This window comes from Pyxicephalus adspersus, chromosome 4 (genome assembly GCF_032062135.1).
Source record: "Pyxicephalus adspersus chromosome 4, UCB_Pads_2.0, whole genome shotgun sequence".
NCBI classification, from domain to species: Eukaryota; Metazoa; Chordata; class Amphibia; order Anura; family Pyxicephalidae; genus Pyxicephalus; species Pyxicephalus adspersus.
The window spans coordinates 64,069,265-64,088,836 of record NC_092861.1 but is presented as its reverse complement, the minus strand read 5'-3'; the positions used below and the strand labels follow the sequence as shown (position 1 = coordinate 64,088,836).

Sequence of the window (19,572 nt, the reverse complement as noted above, 5' to 3'; positions counted from 1 at the left end):
TAATAATACAAAAAATGTTAATCAATGTTAGTATACCAACTCCGTTGTTATGACCATAAGGGTATGGTGTGAAAAATGTTACTGTTTTTCTATAGCAATGTAAGCAGACCATGCCCTGTCATACCAAGTAAGTGGACCAGCAAACACTCCACTTTCCCATGTAAGTAGACCATTAATACATTCCCTGCCATACCATGTAAGTGAGTTGTAGCTGTGGGCCAGCAAACACACCAAAAAAATAGCCAGCAAGGTTTCAGCAATAATTTCCCAGCCTAGGGTTATTTATTCAGCTCAACAATAACTTCCCCAGCCCAGCAATAACCCACTTAGGGCCAGCAATAACCCACCCCACCTGTAAATCCCACCTACGTATTAATTACCTAGCCTAGCATGAACCCCTCTGGGGACAGTTATAACCACCCAGCCCTGCAATAATCCTTCTAGCTCAGCGATACCCCCTCCTCCAGCCCAACATAATGTATGTATAGAATTGTGAGATACTACTCACTATTCTGAGCAGCATCAATCTTGATATTGGTGTTTTACCACTACATCTTCTGGTTTGTTCACTTCGCCAATGGGCCCTAATTCACTTCCTGTTATTACAGGTTGTTACTGCATGTGCTGGTGTTCAGGGCTTGAGCAGAAAAGGTTCCCACTATCTGTCATCAATGACAGGCAAGATAGGTGTTTAAAAACAAGACGTAATGGCGACAGCCTTACTTACCTTACTTATTAGAAGCATCTGCGTTGTTGGCAATTAACACATTTTTGTTTGTTAATATGACATAATTTCACCTCTAGACAGGGCTGTGCTGTGTGGTACAGCTAAATTAATCCCAGAACTAGATGAACATACCTAAAAAGGAGATATTTCTCTGCTGCTTTCAGCCAAATTGAGCTTTATAGAGCAATGTGAAGGTAAATATAATATTTACCTGTCTTTGCTTGCTCACTTTTGCTTTTAGGTGTCTGCACATAATCTGAGATTTACTATGCAAATTATTACATTGTGGGTATTCAGATGTACATAAATTCTACCAGCTTCACCTGGAGAGGGTAGCCTAGTCTACTCATGTACAGCCTACTCCTGTAATATCATTGCATGATACTATTTTTAAGATACCTACCCCATCATTACTGTTTAACATGTAGTTTTTGCCATGTCTGATTTTGTATGTATTTTGTCATTGAGTTCTTTTAATAAAAAATATAAAAAAAAAAATATATTCTGTTTTTTCTGCTCCTGCATGCCCCATACTCACTTTATTCTTCTTTTATGTAATATCTGCTAAGTGATTTCTAGCGGTAACTTGTAATATATGTTATCACCTTGTTCAATAATGCAGAAAATAATGCAGAAATTGATATGCAGTTTCCTGGCTTATGTTATCTGCTCTCTTGATGCAGTCACTGTATGGTGAACAGATAGCTTGGTAAATAAATACTATACACTTTACATGTCTCCATCTCCAGTGCACGGCTAACATTTAGTTATTTTTCCTCAAAAGACTGATGATTCTACTTTCTTTATTAGGAGAAAAAAATGCTAATCCCACGCATGCCCAAAATAATACCGGGGCGATGCAGTACCCAATCGAAGAAACCTCCCGACGGACCGACAGATCTGCGGGATTAAAGGTGTGTTTTTTTTTTATTTTGACTTTAGTTCTGCTTTAAGTTTTTTATCAGGTCTTATGTAAATTGGGATATATATATATACTAATGGGATGTATATTGGGATATTGTAGATATATTGGGATATTGTAGTATATTGGGATATATATATCCCAATATACTACATGTATATATATATTTATATATATATCTAGCACTAGTGAATAAAAACATAACTAAAAGGATGAGGATCATTAAATATTTAAAAGGCCCAGTTAAATATTTGAAAAGAAAGGGGCTTCCCTGCTCGTTTGTGTGCAGGACAGAGGCTTGATGGGGGGGAGGGGGAGGGGGAGGTTCGCATGACTAGCAGAAGAAGTCTTTTGCTAAATACAGCTGAGACTGAGCTGTTCTTCAACATCTTGTAACACTTTAATGCCCAAGACAAACTCTGCAGTTGCTTCTTCTTGCATATCAAAGCACAGTTTGCTCCAGAAGTTAATGAATGTCTAGGCTCCATAAAGATTTTTTTTTTGGTTTGTTTGTGTTTAAATCACAGTGAGGATTTTATACAGTAACTGACACCACACTGCCTAATATTATGTTGAAATAAACATCTGTCCTAATTGAATTTATTAAAATATTGTGCCTGTTCTGACTTACACTTACACAAATTCAACTGAAGAACAAACATACAGTCCCTATCTCGTATGTAACCCGGGGACTACCTGTAGTTATTTAGAGAAAATGCAGGTGGTGCCGTGGCTTGACGCATGGCAGATTAGGTTGCATTACCAGATACATCCATTCAACTGCCCAATAACAAATATCTAATTAGTCAATTACATGGCAGCAACTCAATGCACGCTTTTGACATATAGACATTGTCAAGCTGAGCTGCTGAAGTTCAAACCAAACATCGGAATGGGGAAGAAAGATGATTTAGTTGGCTTTGAACATGGTCTGTTTGGTGTTGCCTGATGGGCTTGTCTGGGTATTTGATCTGCTGAGATTTTCATGCACAGTCATCTCTAGGGTTTACAGTGGAATGGTCAAAAGTAGGGAAAACATCCAATGTGCAGCAATGGCCTTCACAGTCACAGGATTGAAATTTATTACAACACATTTAGGATATGGTGGAACAGAAAATTTGCATCGTGGATGTACAGCCATAAAATCTACAGAAACTGCGTGATGCCATCATGGCAATATAGACCAAAATCCCAGAGGAATGTTTTGAGTTCTGTGCTGAATCTACAACAGTTTTGAAGGTAAAGGCGGCATCCAAACTGGTACTAGCAAGGTGTACCCAATAAAGTGGTTGGTGAGCGTATATCTCATTTCTTGGGCTTTCCAGACCAGGTAAACTCTATTCCTATCCCCCTTTCTTCCCTACACATTTATACCTTAAACATTGCTTCTACACTAAAATGGTCCTCCTCATTATTTCTGTTTCTGGTCACAATAGTTCACTACTTGAAGGATCAGTATGTTTACAGCTTTCTGGCTGGATTTTTACTTCTGTGTTATCGTAAATTTTTTTTAAAACAGATTTAACCCTAAACAATTACAGGTAAATAAATAAAATAAAGTATTTATATGCATCATATTGCTTTTCATGTTTTAATTAATAACAAAACTTGTTGACTGCTTTAAAGAGAACAGTTTATAGCATAGCCCTTTCCCTCCTTGTTTGTCATAGTCTTCTCCTCTATCTGTGCCTCCTGTGCTCAACCCCCCACCACTTAGCATGCTATATAACCTCAGAGATAGCTGCCATGGAACACTAGAGAGTATCACTTGAGTTCTTAGAAAGAAGGTGAAACGCTTCTAGTTCCAGTGCAAACAAACCAGGAAGATTGCCAATAACAGATAAAATGTCAGTAAATACAAAACTCAAAGTAATAACATTCTTCACATGCATCTCTCCATTTGAACAAGTTGTTACCAGCCATGCAATATGCTTGCTTTCAGCACTAATGTACTGAACTGCGGGAGAAAGGCGAATAGGATAATTATATGGGCAATAAGGTGTTTTATAATATACTAGACTGTACATCCACTTTAAATTCACATACAGTAGAAGCGCATAGGATATGTTGCTGTAATAAATAGTCTGGTGACAAGCAATCTTTAAAATGCCATAGACAACATATGCTAACTGTGCTATCAAAATTCACCAGTGAACTAATGTTTAGATTCCATTGAGTAAGGAAATATCTGTAAAGGCTGTCATGATTATTCTGTTGTGTAGACTGGTACTATATGGCTGTTGTTGTATATGTTCCATGATCTTTTCTTTTCCCTTTCCTTTATTCTCTTCTTTTTCTTATATTTCCATTTTCTTTGTTTTGCTCGGTTGATAAGAGTACTTGGTATTTCTCTTTTCTCTTCCCCTTATTTGTAAAAATAGATGTATTTATACTGTTTCTGTACTGTAATTTGTACTTAATTACCCTTTATTATTGAACTATAAGATGTCTCAAACTTGTGTGGTGGAAATGTTACGTTCATTTATCTATGCTCCCAATGTACTTGGGGGCTTATGTAGGTAAACCTGTTTCATAAAAGTTTGTAAACCCATTACAGTCAACTGTTTTAGAGTAAACTTTTAGTACATTGTGTTTTAATCTTCATCTAAATGACAACATTATAGATAGCAATAATTAACAAGTAACAAGCTGTTTACACATTAGGATCATGACATTTTGCTGATCCATTCATGAACCATACTCTGATCTAAAGAAAGAGTTATAGAGAATACTTAAATGGAGAGCAAACACAATTTAAAGGTAATAAATAATCCATAGGAAGACAAATTGTAGACAAAGTAAGGAAGAGAGAAACATCTTCACTGCTGACAGCATCATTACTGTTATTTCTTTTTAAAACTTTGGTCAAAAAGTGATATTCTGCATCCTTCTCAATAACGTTCCTGTGTATTTGCCAAAACACCTACATAGGAACCTGGCTGCATTTTTTTTTTTTTTTGGCAAGGAAAAATGATTCTTTCTTGTAATAGTGTAAAAAGAGTTCAGTGTACCTATATGTGTTTGCCAAAAGGTTATCATGCAGCGTTTATTTTGTTGTACCTTTAACAAAGCTGATGTAACTCCATTAATCTAACCCAGTGTTTCCCAAACCTTTTACCATGGGAGAACCCTTGAAATAACTTTCAGGTCTTCAGGGATCCCCTGCTATAATTTTTATATCCTCAGCTCAAGGTACATTAGCTAGGGGGTCAGTAGAGAGAATGTCTCCAACTTTGTTGACGAATGCCACTCACTTTTACAGATAGCCAAAATGATCATTGCTGTCAGTTAAGTAAATTTCCCATTGCTCAAGGAACCCCAAGAAACCTCTGGAGGAACCCTGGTTAAAAAAAACTGAACAAAATGTAGTTTCTGCTCTCCACTTTACTGTGTTGTATTGTCCATCACTATTTGAAAAAAATGGAATGATAAATATGTAATATGAAAAGAAGAGCAGACTTCTCTGATTACAAAACTTAGTTTGAAAATTAAAAAGCTATCATTTCCAAACAGTGCCAGTAGATGGCATAAAAGCAAAGCTGTATTGCTGAATCACTTGTAACAAGAATATCATAGTAAAATGTAGGAGAATAATTATTAGAATTATACTTTAATAATGAATAGAGGTTAGATGATTTTCTTCTAAATATAATAAAGGTATTCCACAGTTTTTCTCTGGACTAATCATATTTCAGATTGAAAAATTAAATCAGCAAATCAGTAAACTCCAAATACAGTATGTTAAGGTGTGGTTTGGGTATTGGTGTGTGTTGTGGTGGGGTGGTTGAAATGAAAAACACTAATTAACAGCAGGGTAATACTGCACCACTATTGCAAACTGTTTTGGGTTCCGTTCTGCAAACCCAGCTATCTATAGCAGCCTTTTTCAAACAGGGTTCTGTGGAAACCAAACTTTTCCCCAGCAGATCTTTCTCTAAGAATATTGGGGCTGAATTTTTAATTAATACCTAGTGTTGGGTATTCACTTCTGCATGCAGGAGGAGAATACACTGAACTCCTATGTAAAGGGGCACATTTCCACAAATCCCCAGTATAATGGGTAGCAACCGTTAATATAAAGATAGCTTCTCCTATAACCAGCAAAGTTAGAGGACATTTCTTCACTTATCACTTCTATAAGGGAGCATTTATTAACCTTCAAATAAGCAGACACTTCTCTATGGCCTGTTCTTCTACTCTTTCCTTGGTGATTGAAAATACTTTTTCAAGGGTTATTCTTGAATTAAAAGTTGGAGAAAGACTGATCTATATGGTGTTGTGTGTTCTGGGACCAAGAGCAGATAGACCTGCTTGTCAGGGAACTTGGCAAAGTACCAAGATACAGAAGCACAATAGGAATTTTTATATATTTCCTTCAAGATTGTGTTTTTGTGTTTTATTTGTGATCAATTGTTTTCTAATCTGTAGTCAGTTCGTGTGTCCCTGGCTTTAAAATGTATCTCTGTCCAAATGGCTAATGGTTTGTGTTTTGGACTGAGAAGAGGATATTTCCAACACCAATATGTTTTTTTTCACTGTCTGTGTTTGATGAGCACAAAGCTAGATCCTGGTAAATTAACAGTGGTTGTATCCAGGCACAATAATCTCATTCTTTTTATCTTGCCCTTTATTTGCTTTGTCTTTTTCTCTTCTAAACAAACTTTTTAATCCATTTGTTTTTACCATGAGCATGGCTTTTTGCTTTCCTTGTAAAAAAAAAAAATCCAAGTAATTGAACAATTTTTGCTGTTGAGAACAAATTAAAAAGTAACTCCTGTTAATGATTACAATTTTTGGTTAAGGCATGGAAGGTTTAACACGCCTGTCTGATTTGTGTATTGTTTTGGAAACAAGAACTGATAATAACATTTTTTGGAGACACCCCTTTTCTATGACAACATTTACAGGTTGACTTCCCCTTGCTGTGGATCGCATACCCCATCCAAAAAACAAAACAAAAAAAATTACCTGGAGATCAACACAGATACTGCTTCTGCATGATTTTTCTGTATTTTTGAGGATGCATGAATTATAAGCCCTACTCTGAAAATAAGTTACAAAATATATAAATACATGGACAAGAGGTGCTCATTTAAGGAAAGTGCTATTGCTAGACATGAGAAATTGGGGCCAATGGTTCTAAAGAACATGGAATCACAAGAAATTTGAGATGGGATTCAGGGATTGGAGAGTTATGATGATGTTCCAGAAGATGATGACATGACTATATTTGAATAAATGTTGATTGTTGTTCATTAAAAAATAACACATCCCCGAAAAAAAGCACTAGTGCATTTTTTGGAGCAAATATTATTATAAGACACTTTTTTGGGGGAAACATGGTATGTACTTAACTTTAGGAAATAAAGAGCGTCACGGGTATATTAAAGTATGTTTGATTTTTTCAATTGTGGTGATATACTTTCATAGGAGTTCATTTTCTTTTAGCCAGGGGAATCTTCTAGTGTAATGGAATTTGTATTTTTTCTTGGGTGCTGATGAATTAGAAAAAATAACATTGGAATGCAAACCTTTAGCAGTGATTACTTTTCCAGGCAATTTTTCAAGAAGAACAGCCTAGAGAAGAAGAAGGAATCGTCAAAGTCAACCTATCTTAATCACCGTTTCAGGGAACTGGGCTCTTTAGTCCAGTCTACTATAAATATCACTGTAGGCAAGCTTCAGATCTGCAATACTTGTGTCCTGCCTAATGTTCTTTTTAAAATATATATATAGTTAAATACAAATACAACACCAAACTAAATAAAAAAAACATTTTATTTAAAACAGTTGCATATTTAAAACAGGCATGTACTTTTTTTCTTTTTTCATTTTGCATTTGAAAATAAATATATGTGCATGCTGGTATAATTACCATATGTTTACAGTACAATGCTTTATAGGATGGCAAAGTGAAAGTCAGGCAAATCAATTACATTTTTAAAACTGCATCAAATTTACACAAACACTTTATTTGATCACAAACCTTTTATTATATACATTTTTGTGTACTTTACAAATGTACAATAAATATCAAATGTATTTAAGATTTTTTCTTTTAGAAAATAAGTATTTTTTTTTCTATTTTACTATAAGCATTTTTTGCATTTCTGATTAAAAAAAATAAAAATGAACAATGAAAGGCATTGGAGGTAATTTAATAAAACCAGTGAAAAAAATTAAAGCAAATGTACCCATAATGGCTTTTAGCTAAAAATATGCTGTTGAAAATTAGGTTGCCTCATTTTTTAATAAATTATCCCCAGCATGTTCACACTTTTATAATATAATGTAATAAACACTAACTTTAGCTGTCGTGTGATCATTGTGTAATACATATAAGAAGTTTGCATTGGTAAAATTGTTAGCTCTTTTTGACTGTTGGGATGCATTCCAATAAGTATATAACGCTGCTCATTTACATTGGTAAGTGGCACTTGTTATTATCTATCCAATAGGTTCTTCAGGCATCATAGAACATTCCTGATAACGTGTGCAACTGAAGTTTGATAAATTAATGAACATTAGGTAGAACTCATTAAAAGCGAATTGCACATGAAAACAGGAACATATGTCTAATAACACTAGCAATAACCTTATATGACAATTTTTTTTTAGTTTTTAGAGTGTCTATTTTGGAAACCTTTGCGTCTACCACCAAAAATATGGAGGTTCCTCAAGCTATTATCCATCCATATTGGAAAGGTACTTTTGGCCAATAGGGTCCGAATGGCTAAGAAATGTTAAAGGAAGTGACAGCCATGCTTTTTTTTACCAGTGACATAATGGTTCTAGTTTGGCAGTGTCTTGACAGTCGGAAAGTATCAGGCAATTCTAAACTTCAAAAAAATTCATGTAAACCTGATTCCTCTCTTTTGATGTAGTTAAGTAAATAAAATTGTCAATCATCGCATAATAAAGTAACTGAAGTGGATCCTAATGGTCTCAGGGACATACATTATTTATACTTATGTAGAGTTTTTTTTATTTAGGATGATATTCATAAAATGAGTCATACAGAACTAATGAAAAGACATTACCAAAATAATTAAACTAAATATTATTTAAATACTGTAAATAAAATAATACAAAACAAAAAAATGACATGTATAAGTGCACCAACTAAATATCATAAATGAATTACAGCCAAGGCAATTAAAAATATATTTAGATTGTTTACAAGGTTTTGCAGAGGTCACTTGCAGCTAACCTCCATACAGAACTCTTTGTAGAGCCAGATTTGTTAATGAAAGTTTATCAAATGTAATGGTTTTCATAGTTCCTGCACAATTTATTGATGACAGTGCTTAGCATCAGAAAGCTCTAAATCTGTTTTGCTAGCAAGACTCTTTAAGAATTTGATTTATCTGTTAGAAAAAAAGTAAAGAACCTTAATAGCAAAACTGGGTATGTAATCAGTACAACAAAAAAGTAGCTGGAGGAATATTTCATTTAATTTTCTGTATAATCTGACCTAAGGTTGGAGCTTAATAGAATGATTAAATTGAATACAGCAGAATTCAGTATGGGCTGCAACATGCAAGATACCTGAGTTCAAAGCTAGGCCAGAACATTACTTTTGTTACTATCTCTAAGAACATTGTAATACAATGAAAGAGTTTTACATTCAAGCAATGTTGTAAGCTAAGATGTCCAAAAAAAATTGTACTGAAATGTGTGTTGTGTGGAATATTCAGTGGGGTTGATTTACTAAAGCAGTTTAGGTTGTTCACAAACTGAACAAAATACTCAAGAACTACATTGTACAAAAAATATTTTTGGTGATAATTCACAGCCTATATTCCATTTGTAAATGAACCCCAATAATTCACATGGCAGGAGCTTTGTACATATATACTGACCAGCCAAAGTCATATTCAATCTAGTGTTTCTGTTGTACTACTTAGTTTATTTCTGTTTTTTTACAATAACTAGTTTATTAGTCAAAAGGAATTCAGCAGGAACAAGTCTTCAATAAACGAGAAAGGGCACTACAAGGCAACTGACAAATCAACCTTAATCAAATTGTAGCAAATAGGAAAATGCACATATGGTCACAATAACCAACTAGTTCCTTTTAATCTGCAGTTGTAAAATATCTAAACATTCCATATTGGCTGCATTAAGCAGAAACTGAACTCTTTTTGCTGGATATCTCATTCAATATGTGTTTTGGTACACTAAAGAAAATGTCTACAAAAAATTTTCCACCCATCATAGTTACTTTTCATCATCACATTAAGCTTTCCTAACTTAATGGATGGGCATCACAACAATGACTTGTTCATGCTCACAAATGTTACAGAAGTAAAAACTAAAAAGGAATATTAATTAAAAAAGCAAAGAAAACTAAATATATGCTGGCATTTTTGGCAATCAATCAAGCATGCCTTTTATTTTGCTAAATTGCCTCGTTGACTAGGTGCCTACTACATATTTATTAACTAGTGAAAAAAGATAGTGATCAATCAAGTTTCATATTTAATTCTGAAGAATATGACATAAGAAATCTGATTGATCACTTATTAGCAAGTTCTCCGCTTTTTAGTTTAAGACCATTTTTTCTCCAGTTTGTATATATATATATATATATGGTAATAAAATTTGTTTTGAATTTGAATAAATTTTAGGCTAGGTACACACGTGTAATAATTGCCATTAGAAAATAAACCACTAACGTCAGATCAAAGATTATTCACGATTATTTTGAAGGATCAAATAGTGCACGATTCTGTACATGCTGTAAGGATACGATTGTTCAAATATAATCCACCAATAATGTACACACATTAGATACGATCATTTGAACGATGCAGGAAGTGAACCATCTACGACCACTGAATGACTGTACACACAATAGATAGTGAATGTTGGCCAAACAAATCCGCCAGAACAGTCGTTCATTTCCAGTGACATTCATCGTTCATCGGCGTCCTTGGCCATTCGTTGTGCACTTTTTTTGTTAACGATTATCAAACAATAGGTAGTTAATCATTTGTTTCCAATGACAATTATTGCATGTGTACGTAGCCTAAGATCCAACACAATCGCCTTGTGGAAAAAAACACAAAATTAAAAAAAACAACAAAAATAAAATCCAAGAATGATATGTAAACAGAACTTACAAACAAAACAAAAAAACAATCATTATGTGTATCAAGTCTTGCAGGTTTACATTCAGTACACAAATAATAACTTAAAACATTCACCTTTCTTGGTTTTATTGCTATTATTTGTATTTAAAACACATAGCAAAGAATAGTATCTTATTTACTATAAAGGTACAAGTTCTTTTCAAGATAAAGTTAAAATAGGTCTACTTTTTTCCCTGTAATCTTTAATGTACAATTTGAAATGTGCTTATGTAGGCCTATTTATTATAGCTAGCACAATGTTGCTTATTCATAGTCAGCAAGGGTTGAAAATAAATAGAGGGGTTTTACCAACATTCATATTTTATTTTAGAAAAATATCAAAATAAAAATGAAAAACAAATGACCTATTTAAGCTTAAGTAGTAAAGAGTTCTCAATAAATGCTAATTCTTAAAGAGGAACTGACAATGTGGCCAAAAAGGCAGACAGAGGGCATAAGACTAGTCATTAGTTATCAACCAGAGAAAATTTTGGGGGTCTGCGGCTCTGGTCAGTGCATCCCCGAGCAGGGTCAGGGGAAGGACCCCCCTGGGGGGATGCACCCGCCAGAGCCGCGGACCACGTACCCCGAGCAGTTCCCAGACTCGGAAGTGGGTGGGCTGTGTCCCTGCACACAACCCGGCCACTCGTCCATTGCAGGCTCAGATTTGCGATGGTAGAGTGGGCAGGGTTATGTCATAATGACGTCACTCTGGGGGAGGTTTCTCTTCCTTTGAGTGACACCAACCTTCCCGTGAATGCGCGTTTGAGAGACTGTGATTTTAGTGGGTCCACGGACTTGAAAAGGTTGGCGACTGCTGACCCAGAGCTCTCCCTGCAGTTGATAATTTCCCTATTACTGATATTTATAAAAAATATTTGTTTCGTTCACTAGGTTACCTTAAACTTTAATTAATTTTTATTGCGTTCCTTACAATCTTGCCACAGTGAGAACCATGTTGCCCATCTTCTTCCCCAACTACATCAAAACTTAAAAAAAAAGCTGGGCATGCTTTTTAGTTTATTTACTCTGTTGAAGTTATAATCAAAGAGTTTTTTAACTGTTCCTAATGTATGCTTTAATTGCTAAAAAACCTTCCAGGTTCTGGATATGTCATGTGGACTCATTCTTCATTATATGCATGTTGGGTTTTCAGCCAGGCAAATTTGTGATGTCAGCGAATTACCTAGAAATGAATCTGCTGACATCAGCTGAGTTTTCTTATTGTCTTCTTTCATAAAATTTAGACATTAATTGGTTGTTATGTACACCTAAAGTTAAACTAAACTCACCCTATTCATCAGCACTGATTGGTTCACCCAGACTTTCGCGTTTGGTTGTTTAGCCATCTTGTTTGGGCAGGCCAGAATGATGTAACTCCCACAGAGTAAGTACATTAATTCCACCCACTGCTAAACTCCTTTCTGCAAAAAAGTATGTTTTTCCCTTGTCAAGATGGGCTAAAAGGCAAATATGGACACCCATCATAATCTCTTTGTGACTGTAATGATTTTAACTTTTGACTTACTGGTATTTATTGGGGGTGAACTTGTGAAATGCGTAGGAAATGCTCACTTAGCAAAGCTAAGCTATGTTTATTTGTAAAATAAAACTTGTGCAAAAAAAAAACTTTGACTTGCTCAGTTTCTTAAAGGTAACATTCTCTATTCCTTATATCAACTACAATCAACCTGAATAAATGTGCAACAAAAGAAATGTTTCATTTTAATGGCATTGGACAGAAATGTCATTCTATATTCATATATAGCAAAACAGTCTGGACCGGTACAAAATGAGGTCAATGTCAGTTGTTTAAACATGTTTCAAGATTCTGTTGCAATGGACTTAATTTATTAAAGTCTAAAGAGCAGTGAAGTGAGGCTGTGTCCATGCCAACACTACTTACATCCAAATTTCTTTGCAGTATATTATACTTTTGCAGAGTGGGTTCATATTACCACATACAGTACAAACAAAATGTTTTTTGTTTCAAACAGGTCAAATCATATAATCACCTTTCGCTAACACCCCCTCACTCCCCTAAGTTGCTGGAATCTGACTGTATACAAGCAAGGAGTGGGGATTCTCACCTGCTTCTATGTCATGGTGATAGACCAGCTGCTTACTTCTATATACATTTTTGAACCACGCCAAACACATGATTGGTTTAGTTACCATGCTTTTAAATCAAGTCCAGGGTAGTTTCAACTTAGTTTCTGGATATTTTTATAGCCTTCATTTTAAAGGAGGCTACATTAAAGTTTATCTCCTGGCAAATACAACCCATCCTGTGATTTTTCTTACTTGCCTTGTGATCACAGTCTACAATGTAAGTACCCCACCACCCGCAGGAGCTTTAGCAGCATATGTGGGTGTTACCTAGGACAGTGCATACGCTGTAAGGGCAGTCTTCAAGGAACCTCTACTATAATTATTATATTGACACCTCACTGTACATTAGTGTGGTGGTCAGTAAGAAGAGTGCCTTTTACATTATTGGTCAGTGGGAAGAATGTCTTTCTTACAGATAGCCAAAAAGATCAGTGTTGTCACTTAAACTGCCCGAGAGTCAAAAATTGCTCATTGCTCAAGGTACCTTTGTAGGAACCCTAGGGTTCCATGGAACACTTGATGAGAAACATTACTCTAGACTGACACCATTTCATCCATTTTGCTATTTGTATAACTCCTTTCATCAGCCAGCCTGCTGTTTGCACCAGGGAGAATGGCTCTTCAAAGAAAGACTGAGGCATTGTGCAGCAATGTTTTCAGGAAGCTTTGAAAATCACCCTTACCAGTCATACAATGCCCACATTGCATAAAGAAGCACAGAAACCCAATGATGCCACCCGGTCTAACATCATGTAATAAAAACAGAGAGCTTTTAAAAATGTTAGTATTATGCTATTGAGGGGGAGGAAAGAACGAAGGAAGGCAAAACATGAGCACAAAAAATTGCAGCTTTAGCTGTCAAACTGGTAACTGTTTTTACATTTGTTTTTTCAACCCCTTTACAAAATAAGTTCTCAGAGAGATTGATTTGCATATACTTAGTGACTTACATTTATACTCATATGCAGAAGATGTCATTTTCTAGAGAAACTTCAGAGCTAAAGACAAGTTGGGATAGAAGGCAAATTAAACACAATTAGTTTTGCTTTTATTATAAATGAGTATAAACCTGACTACAGGAAAAAAAGTTCATCTGTGTAGACTGCTGTAAATCATCAACTGCTCTTTAAAACTGTCCATTATGTGAGGATAATAAGCAAAGTGTTCATGCAATTAAAGCTGAACTCCTGGAAAGCAGCTAAATATGTATTGAGAACTGTTTTACTGGTAAATGGTTTTAAATTTTGTGAATCCAATTTTATAATTTAACCACCACTGTCAGACAAAGCAATGGGATCCTCAACATGCAGAGCTAGGTCAAGCACTGGGGACCTAAACTAACATTCATTTGAATGAGAGAGGTTGGGAACCATTTTTGCAAACATCCGGAACAAAACTGCATGGTTCAGAAAGGCATAAGCATTTGGCAGCATGGTTGCTGGGCAGTGCCCAGGTCAGAGCAATATTTTGCTGTGTGCATGGGAGCTGCCAATGGGCTTTTTCACACTGTGGGTGTGAAACGAACTTTACAGTATATCATCATCCTCCTGCCTTTTCTGCTCTTTCTTATATTGAGTTTGTTAACTGCCAGGACAAGTGTCCTGCAGAACTGTCTATTCCACTGCTTGTGCTGGATCCCCTTCCCTTTCTCCCATTCCTACTGAGCAGTGGATTACAAGAGGCAAGACAAATCCAAGTACTTGCACTTGTGTCTGGAACTAGTAGCTAGAATTGAAGAGCTATACATTCTGTAATCAGCTTCCTAACACCTGTAATTGCTATTATTTTGATTTCATGGATACACCCAAATGAAGTCTCTGAGATTTTGATTGCTGTTGGATATAGGTAGTTATTAAAGTGGCATGTAAAAAGTGCATAACTTCAAAATTCAGCACAAAACAAAATGATTATTATTTAGACAAACTATTAAAAAAGAAGCTTAAAGAATGATCACTGAAACCTCTTTTCAATATTTCAGAACATTAGTTTACTATACTGTTTACCGACCTGGTTGTATCTGGTTGTATAAAGTTTACAAAAATGAATACAAATGTTGAGGTATTCTAATAGTTTGTCATAAAGGAAAGCAAAACTGGATCATGTAATCTAGTGTGGTTTTGCTAATATGGTATCTGTTCTGGACAAAACTTTAGTTTTTCATCTTCTTCATGTTTATAAAATACTGTGATTTTTTTTATAAAAAGAAAGCTTTCTCCCAACATTGTCAAATAGTAGTGCAAATGTATGGCTTGTCAAAACATTGTTCACTCAAATAAATAAGCAATTACTTTGCCAATGTGCTTGCTAATGGGTCTGCATTAGATAAACCGAAACATACAATCAAGCAAAAAACAAAGTGCTAAGCACTAATGTATGTATGCATTTTGTTACACAGGTGTACTGTACGTGTATGTGTTTTTCTTTGCATTAACATTTGGTGTCTCTTTTACCAGTTGTTAACTGTTCCAGAACCATTTGTGTTCATAGAGCTCAGATTGGTTAGGACAACGTTTTCTGAGATTCTTGAAACATTATCAAAGTTGCTGATTTGTGTAGTCAATGACTTTCTGCTTTCAGTGCTGGCTCTTCCTCGAATGAGATGATCTTCTTGATTTTTGTGGTCATCAATGCAACAGCATGAAAAAGCTGCTTTGAATTCCTCCCTAAATTTACCTGTCAGGAAAATAGAATATATTTTTATTACCTAATTAGGAAGTTATAATTACCAGTAAAGTGACTGGCATATCAACGTTTCATTAGGTATATTATTACTGTAAACAATGCTTTTTTTTTATTTTTTGATCCCTCGCTGTACTTAAAAACAACTGAAACATTACATTATAAAATATATTATCATTTATTTACAATTAATAAATACAAATAAATCAATATCATAACAGATGGTTGCCATAAATTAAAGCCATGATATTATATTTTTTATTGTAACATGTTTGAGTGTTTAAAGTCATGTTTTATTGAGTGAGTATGCTAAGTTGGAATCCCATTAACATATATCCCAATAACATAATAGTTATCATACCATCCTAATTTGAATTTCTGTCCATCTAGTTCTGAAATGTACAGATCTCTTTCACGCAGTAAAATCCCCATCTAGCTAGCTAGTGTTGTAAATGGTGTTAGTTTACAGGTGGCCAATTCAGGAAAGACTGAGTGTTATATCTGCACATTGTGGTTTGATCATACAGTCACCTTAAAAAATCAAGCTTTAGCTATATTGTTAAAGGATATGATTTTTCCATACCTCTACCCTTGTTGCTTGTGATTCACTCATTTTTACTCTTCTGATGTACATGTGAGCATTCTCCTGCAAAGTAGCTGAGACATGTAGAACATACACTACATACTAAAAATGCATGTACTTGTTGTACTATTTATAATGTCTTTATATATGTAGTGATGTTTTCTTTTATATTTGTTTTAATTTTTTTCAAAAGTGTAACTATTGTTTGGTATGCTTAATCAGCACTTATTTTAGTTGCTGTCAATTGATGTTTCTGTATTACTAACATTAGTACTTTCTTTATTAGGGAAATTAGACATTGATATTTAATTGTGTTATTATTTGCCTCTTCACCATTTTCACTAAATCTGTATTATAATTTATAAATAAAAATTAAAATTATTAGAGACAAATAATCTTACCACTGAGGAAATTGTAGATTATGGGATTAGCAGCACTGTTCGCATATACCAGCCAATGTGAAAATGTAAACCAGGCATATACTGTTTCTCTGTTGTTTGTGTGGTCAAACATTCCAAATACTCTGTGAGCAAAACATGGCAAAATAAACCAGTATCAGTACAAATTATTCAAGAGAATTCCGAAGAATATTATTCCAGTTAGTATAAAAAATTAGTCTGCAAAATAATCAAAAATGCACATTTACACAAAATTTTACCCATTTTTACCTTGAATGCAGTACAGTAGACCCCTGTTTATCGCAGGGGTTACATTCCAAAACCACCCGCAATACACATCTGCGATACATGGATGCCCAACTTTCCCCAACTTCACGAATAGCCAGCAGCCAATTTATCCCAGTTGTGATTGGCTGCTGTCTATTCGTGTAGCCAATCGGAATGCCCCATTCAATAATTCCGATTGGCCAGACTTGTTCTTCTTTTAACTCCCAGCATCCCAACACTGCTCTTTCCAATATATTATCACGTTTTGGCAGAAAACGCAATATAACAGGACCACAATTTCAGAACTGATATAGAAGGTAACTACTGTATCTGGAAAATTATTTTTTCTATTACTGGTAAACGTATTAAACATTTTATAGAAAGTATCATCCTTTCATGTATTATCAACTTGAGATGCTCGGAATACAGGCTTGGATCCCAAAGGCAAAAAGGTATCATGTGGCTTCCTGCAGGCATTACACTGGACAAAAGGTTATCAAAAGGGGGAGAGGGATAATTTGGCATATTCCTGCCATTCTTTAGAAAGCAAGTAGATGGCAATGATTTAGCTTGGAGAACTGCTCTTTTGTATCTGTAACAAGTTGATATGCATGTTGTTAATAAAAGTAATAGCCAAACGAAGAAACAGTTTAAGAGTAGCTTTTAGTCTTCTAAATATACATATTCTTTTTTCACATTTGAAACAATTCTTTTAACTGAATCTCAGTCACTTCTCAACCTTAGGTTTAAAAATCCTTGTTTGGGGATTAAGTGAACTACATAAATGGCTGTTAAAACACAAGGCACAGGGCCTGATTTATCAAAGCTCTCCAACACTGGAGAGGATACACTTTCATCAGTGCACCTGAATGATCCTGCAAACCTGTAACAGATCTTGTCCAGGATTGAAAACATATGTTAACAAATAGCAATTAACTTTTGCTAACTTGCTAGTGAAATCCACCCCGACTCACACTCAGGATTACCGCCAGGGGGGTTAAAAGAACCAGAAAGAAAATGTCAAAGTTGTCAAAGCTTGTGAGTATGTTTAATCTGTTTTTTCACATAGGTAAATGAGTAAATAATTAAACCAATCATATGTCAGATTGTTAAAATCTGGCAACCTAATTGTTAAAGTTGAATTCGCTACTGTGGTTTATTACACATGTAGTCCATTCAAGGTTTACTGAATCACCAGGTTCACTAATGAAAGTGTATATTCTCCAGCCTTGGAGAGCTTTCATAAATTATGCTCATGTGTTCTGTTAGGCCCTAGCGTTTTCAAAAATGGTTATCAAATATGTGCATACACACTTTCAAGGACTCTTTCTATTCAAAGCATGATTCTTTCCATTCGTTTTTCCGTTATGGTAGAGTTCCTACTAGCCAGAGGCAACAAGTACTATTACTGATTATTACAAGAAGTACAGTCTTTTCTTAGAGGGTTTTGATGTACTCCACAATAAAATGCCATATTGGCAACCTGTTGTGCCCTGGTATGATAATACTCCTAAAATGATAAATTCGAAGGAATTCATAGCTATTCATAGAATAGCTGAAAAATGTTTTTTTTTCTACTTGTCATTTTTTGTAGTGTCCAGTTAATGTAAGATGTTGGTTGGTTTCAAATGTAGTTTTGCATATGCTCAACATTTTAGTAAGAAAATTATAATATAAGAACTGCAAAGTTTTTGAATGCTTCTTTATTTATCCTATAAGGTATATTTACAAATTGGGATCTATAACTCTCAGCCCAGTTGCTTGACAGTACAGGTGATTTTATGAAGGCAATCTTTAGCGTAACATCTCTTTCTGTTTGTTGGGACATGTAGAACGGACACATGACCATTTGAAGAAATGTCCCCCAACCTGAGAAGAACACAGGGTAGGAATCTGTTCTCCAAATATTCTCTTTACCTTGCAATTCCAAATGTTCATCCCCCTAAGTGCTGCCCACTCACTAGAAGAAAAAAAATGCCCATATGCCCTGATCCATTACACTTCACCGTGTTATCCTTTTCAGAGCCTTTCTCATTAAAACTGTGCAGCATACACACAGCAGCTTTTATAATTCATGGATAAAGCTATACTTCTAGAGGTGTCAACCAGCTGCTTGGAGCAAGGATTTCCCACTGAAAGAATGTGATCATGTCTCACATATGAGAAAAGGACTGGCGGTTTTTAGTAGAAAGGCTCTATAACTCATTCTGTATTTCACCTAGAAGCCAAAACCTGGCAATGGAGGGATTTATTACAGAAACAATTTTAAAAAGGACTCAGCTCTAATTTTAAAGAAACTCTTTAAGTGAAGGAATGATATATAGATGTTACATCAGCTGCAGCTGAATATTACTTGTGCTGGTCAAATGCATGGCCCCCGATTGATATGATGTTATATTAAGTGGTTGATATGGCTTCATTAAATCTTTTTTTTTATCTATCTGTACAGAGTGGGTTTAAGTTGGGGAAGAGAAGCTAGGCCACAGGCAACGTGTCCAGCAGCCATGTACATTTGATATATTGTATGACAGAATGGAGGGGACTCACTGGCCCCGGTTTATTAAAGCTTTCCAAGGCTGGAAGCAAGCAAACCTAGAATTGATTTCTTCATTGAGTTATTTGCTAGCAAATGTTTTAAATCCTGGACCAGATCCATTTCAGGTTTGCTGGATCACCTAGCTTCACTGATAAAAGTGTATCCTCTCTAGCCGTGGAGAGCTTTAAAAAATCAGACCCACCCGAGTCAAGCC

At 35.1% G+C, this 19,572-nt stretch overlaps 1 protein-coding gene across 1 annotated transcript in view; it reads right to left on the bottom strand.

The window, feature by feature from the left end:
* Positions 1 to 7,422: 7,422 nt before the first annotated feature.
* Positions 7,423 to 19,572, bottom strand: part of HCRTR2 (hypocretin receptor 2) — a 45,591-nt gene continuing 33,441 nt past the window's right edge. Inside the window, exons 6-7 of the mRNA XM_072408458.1 lie at positions 16,559 to 16,680; positions 7,423 to 15,568 (exon numbers count right to left, since the gene is read on the bottom strand). Of these exons, the coding sequence (XP_072264559.1) occupies positions 15,342 to 15,568; positions 16,559 to 16,680 (349 nt within the window). The 3' untranslated portion in view covers positions 7,423 to 15,341. The remainder of the gene's footprint in view (positions 15,569 to 16,558; positions 16,681 to 19,572) is intronic.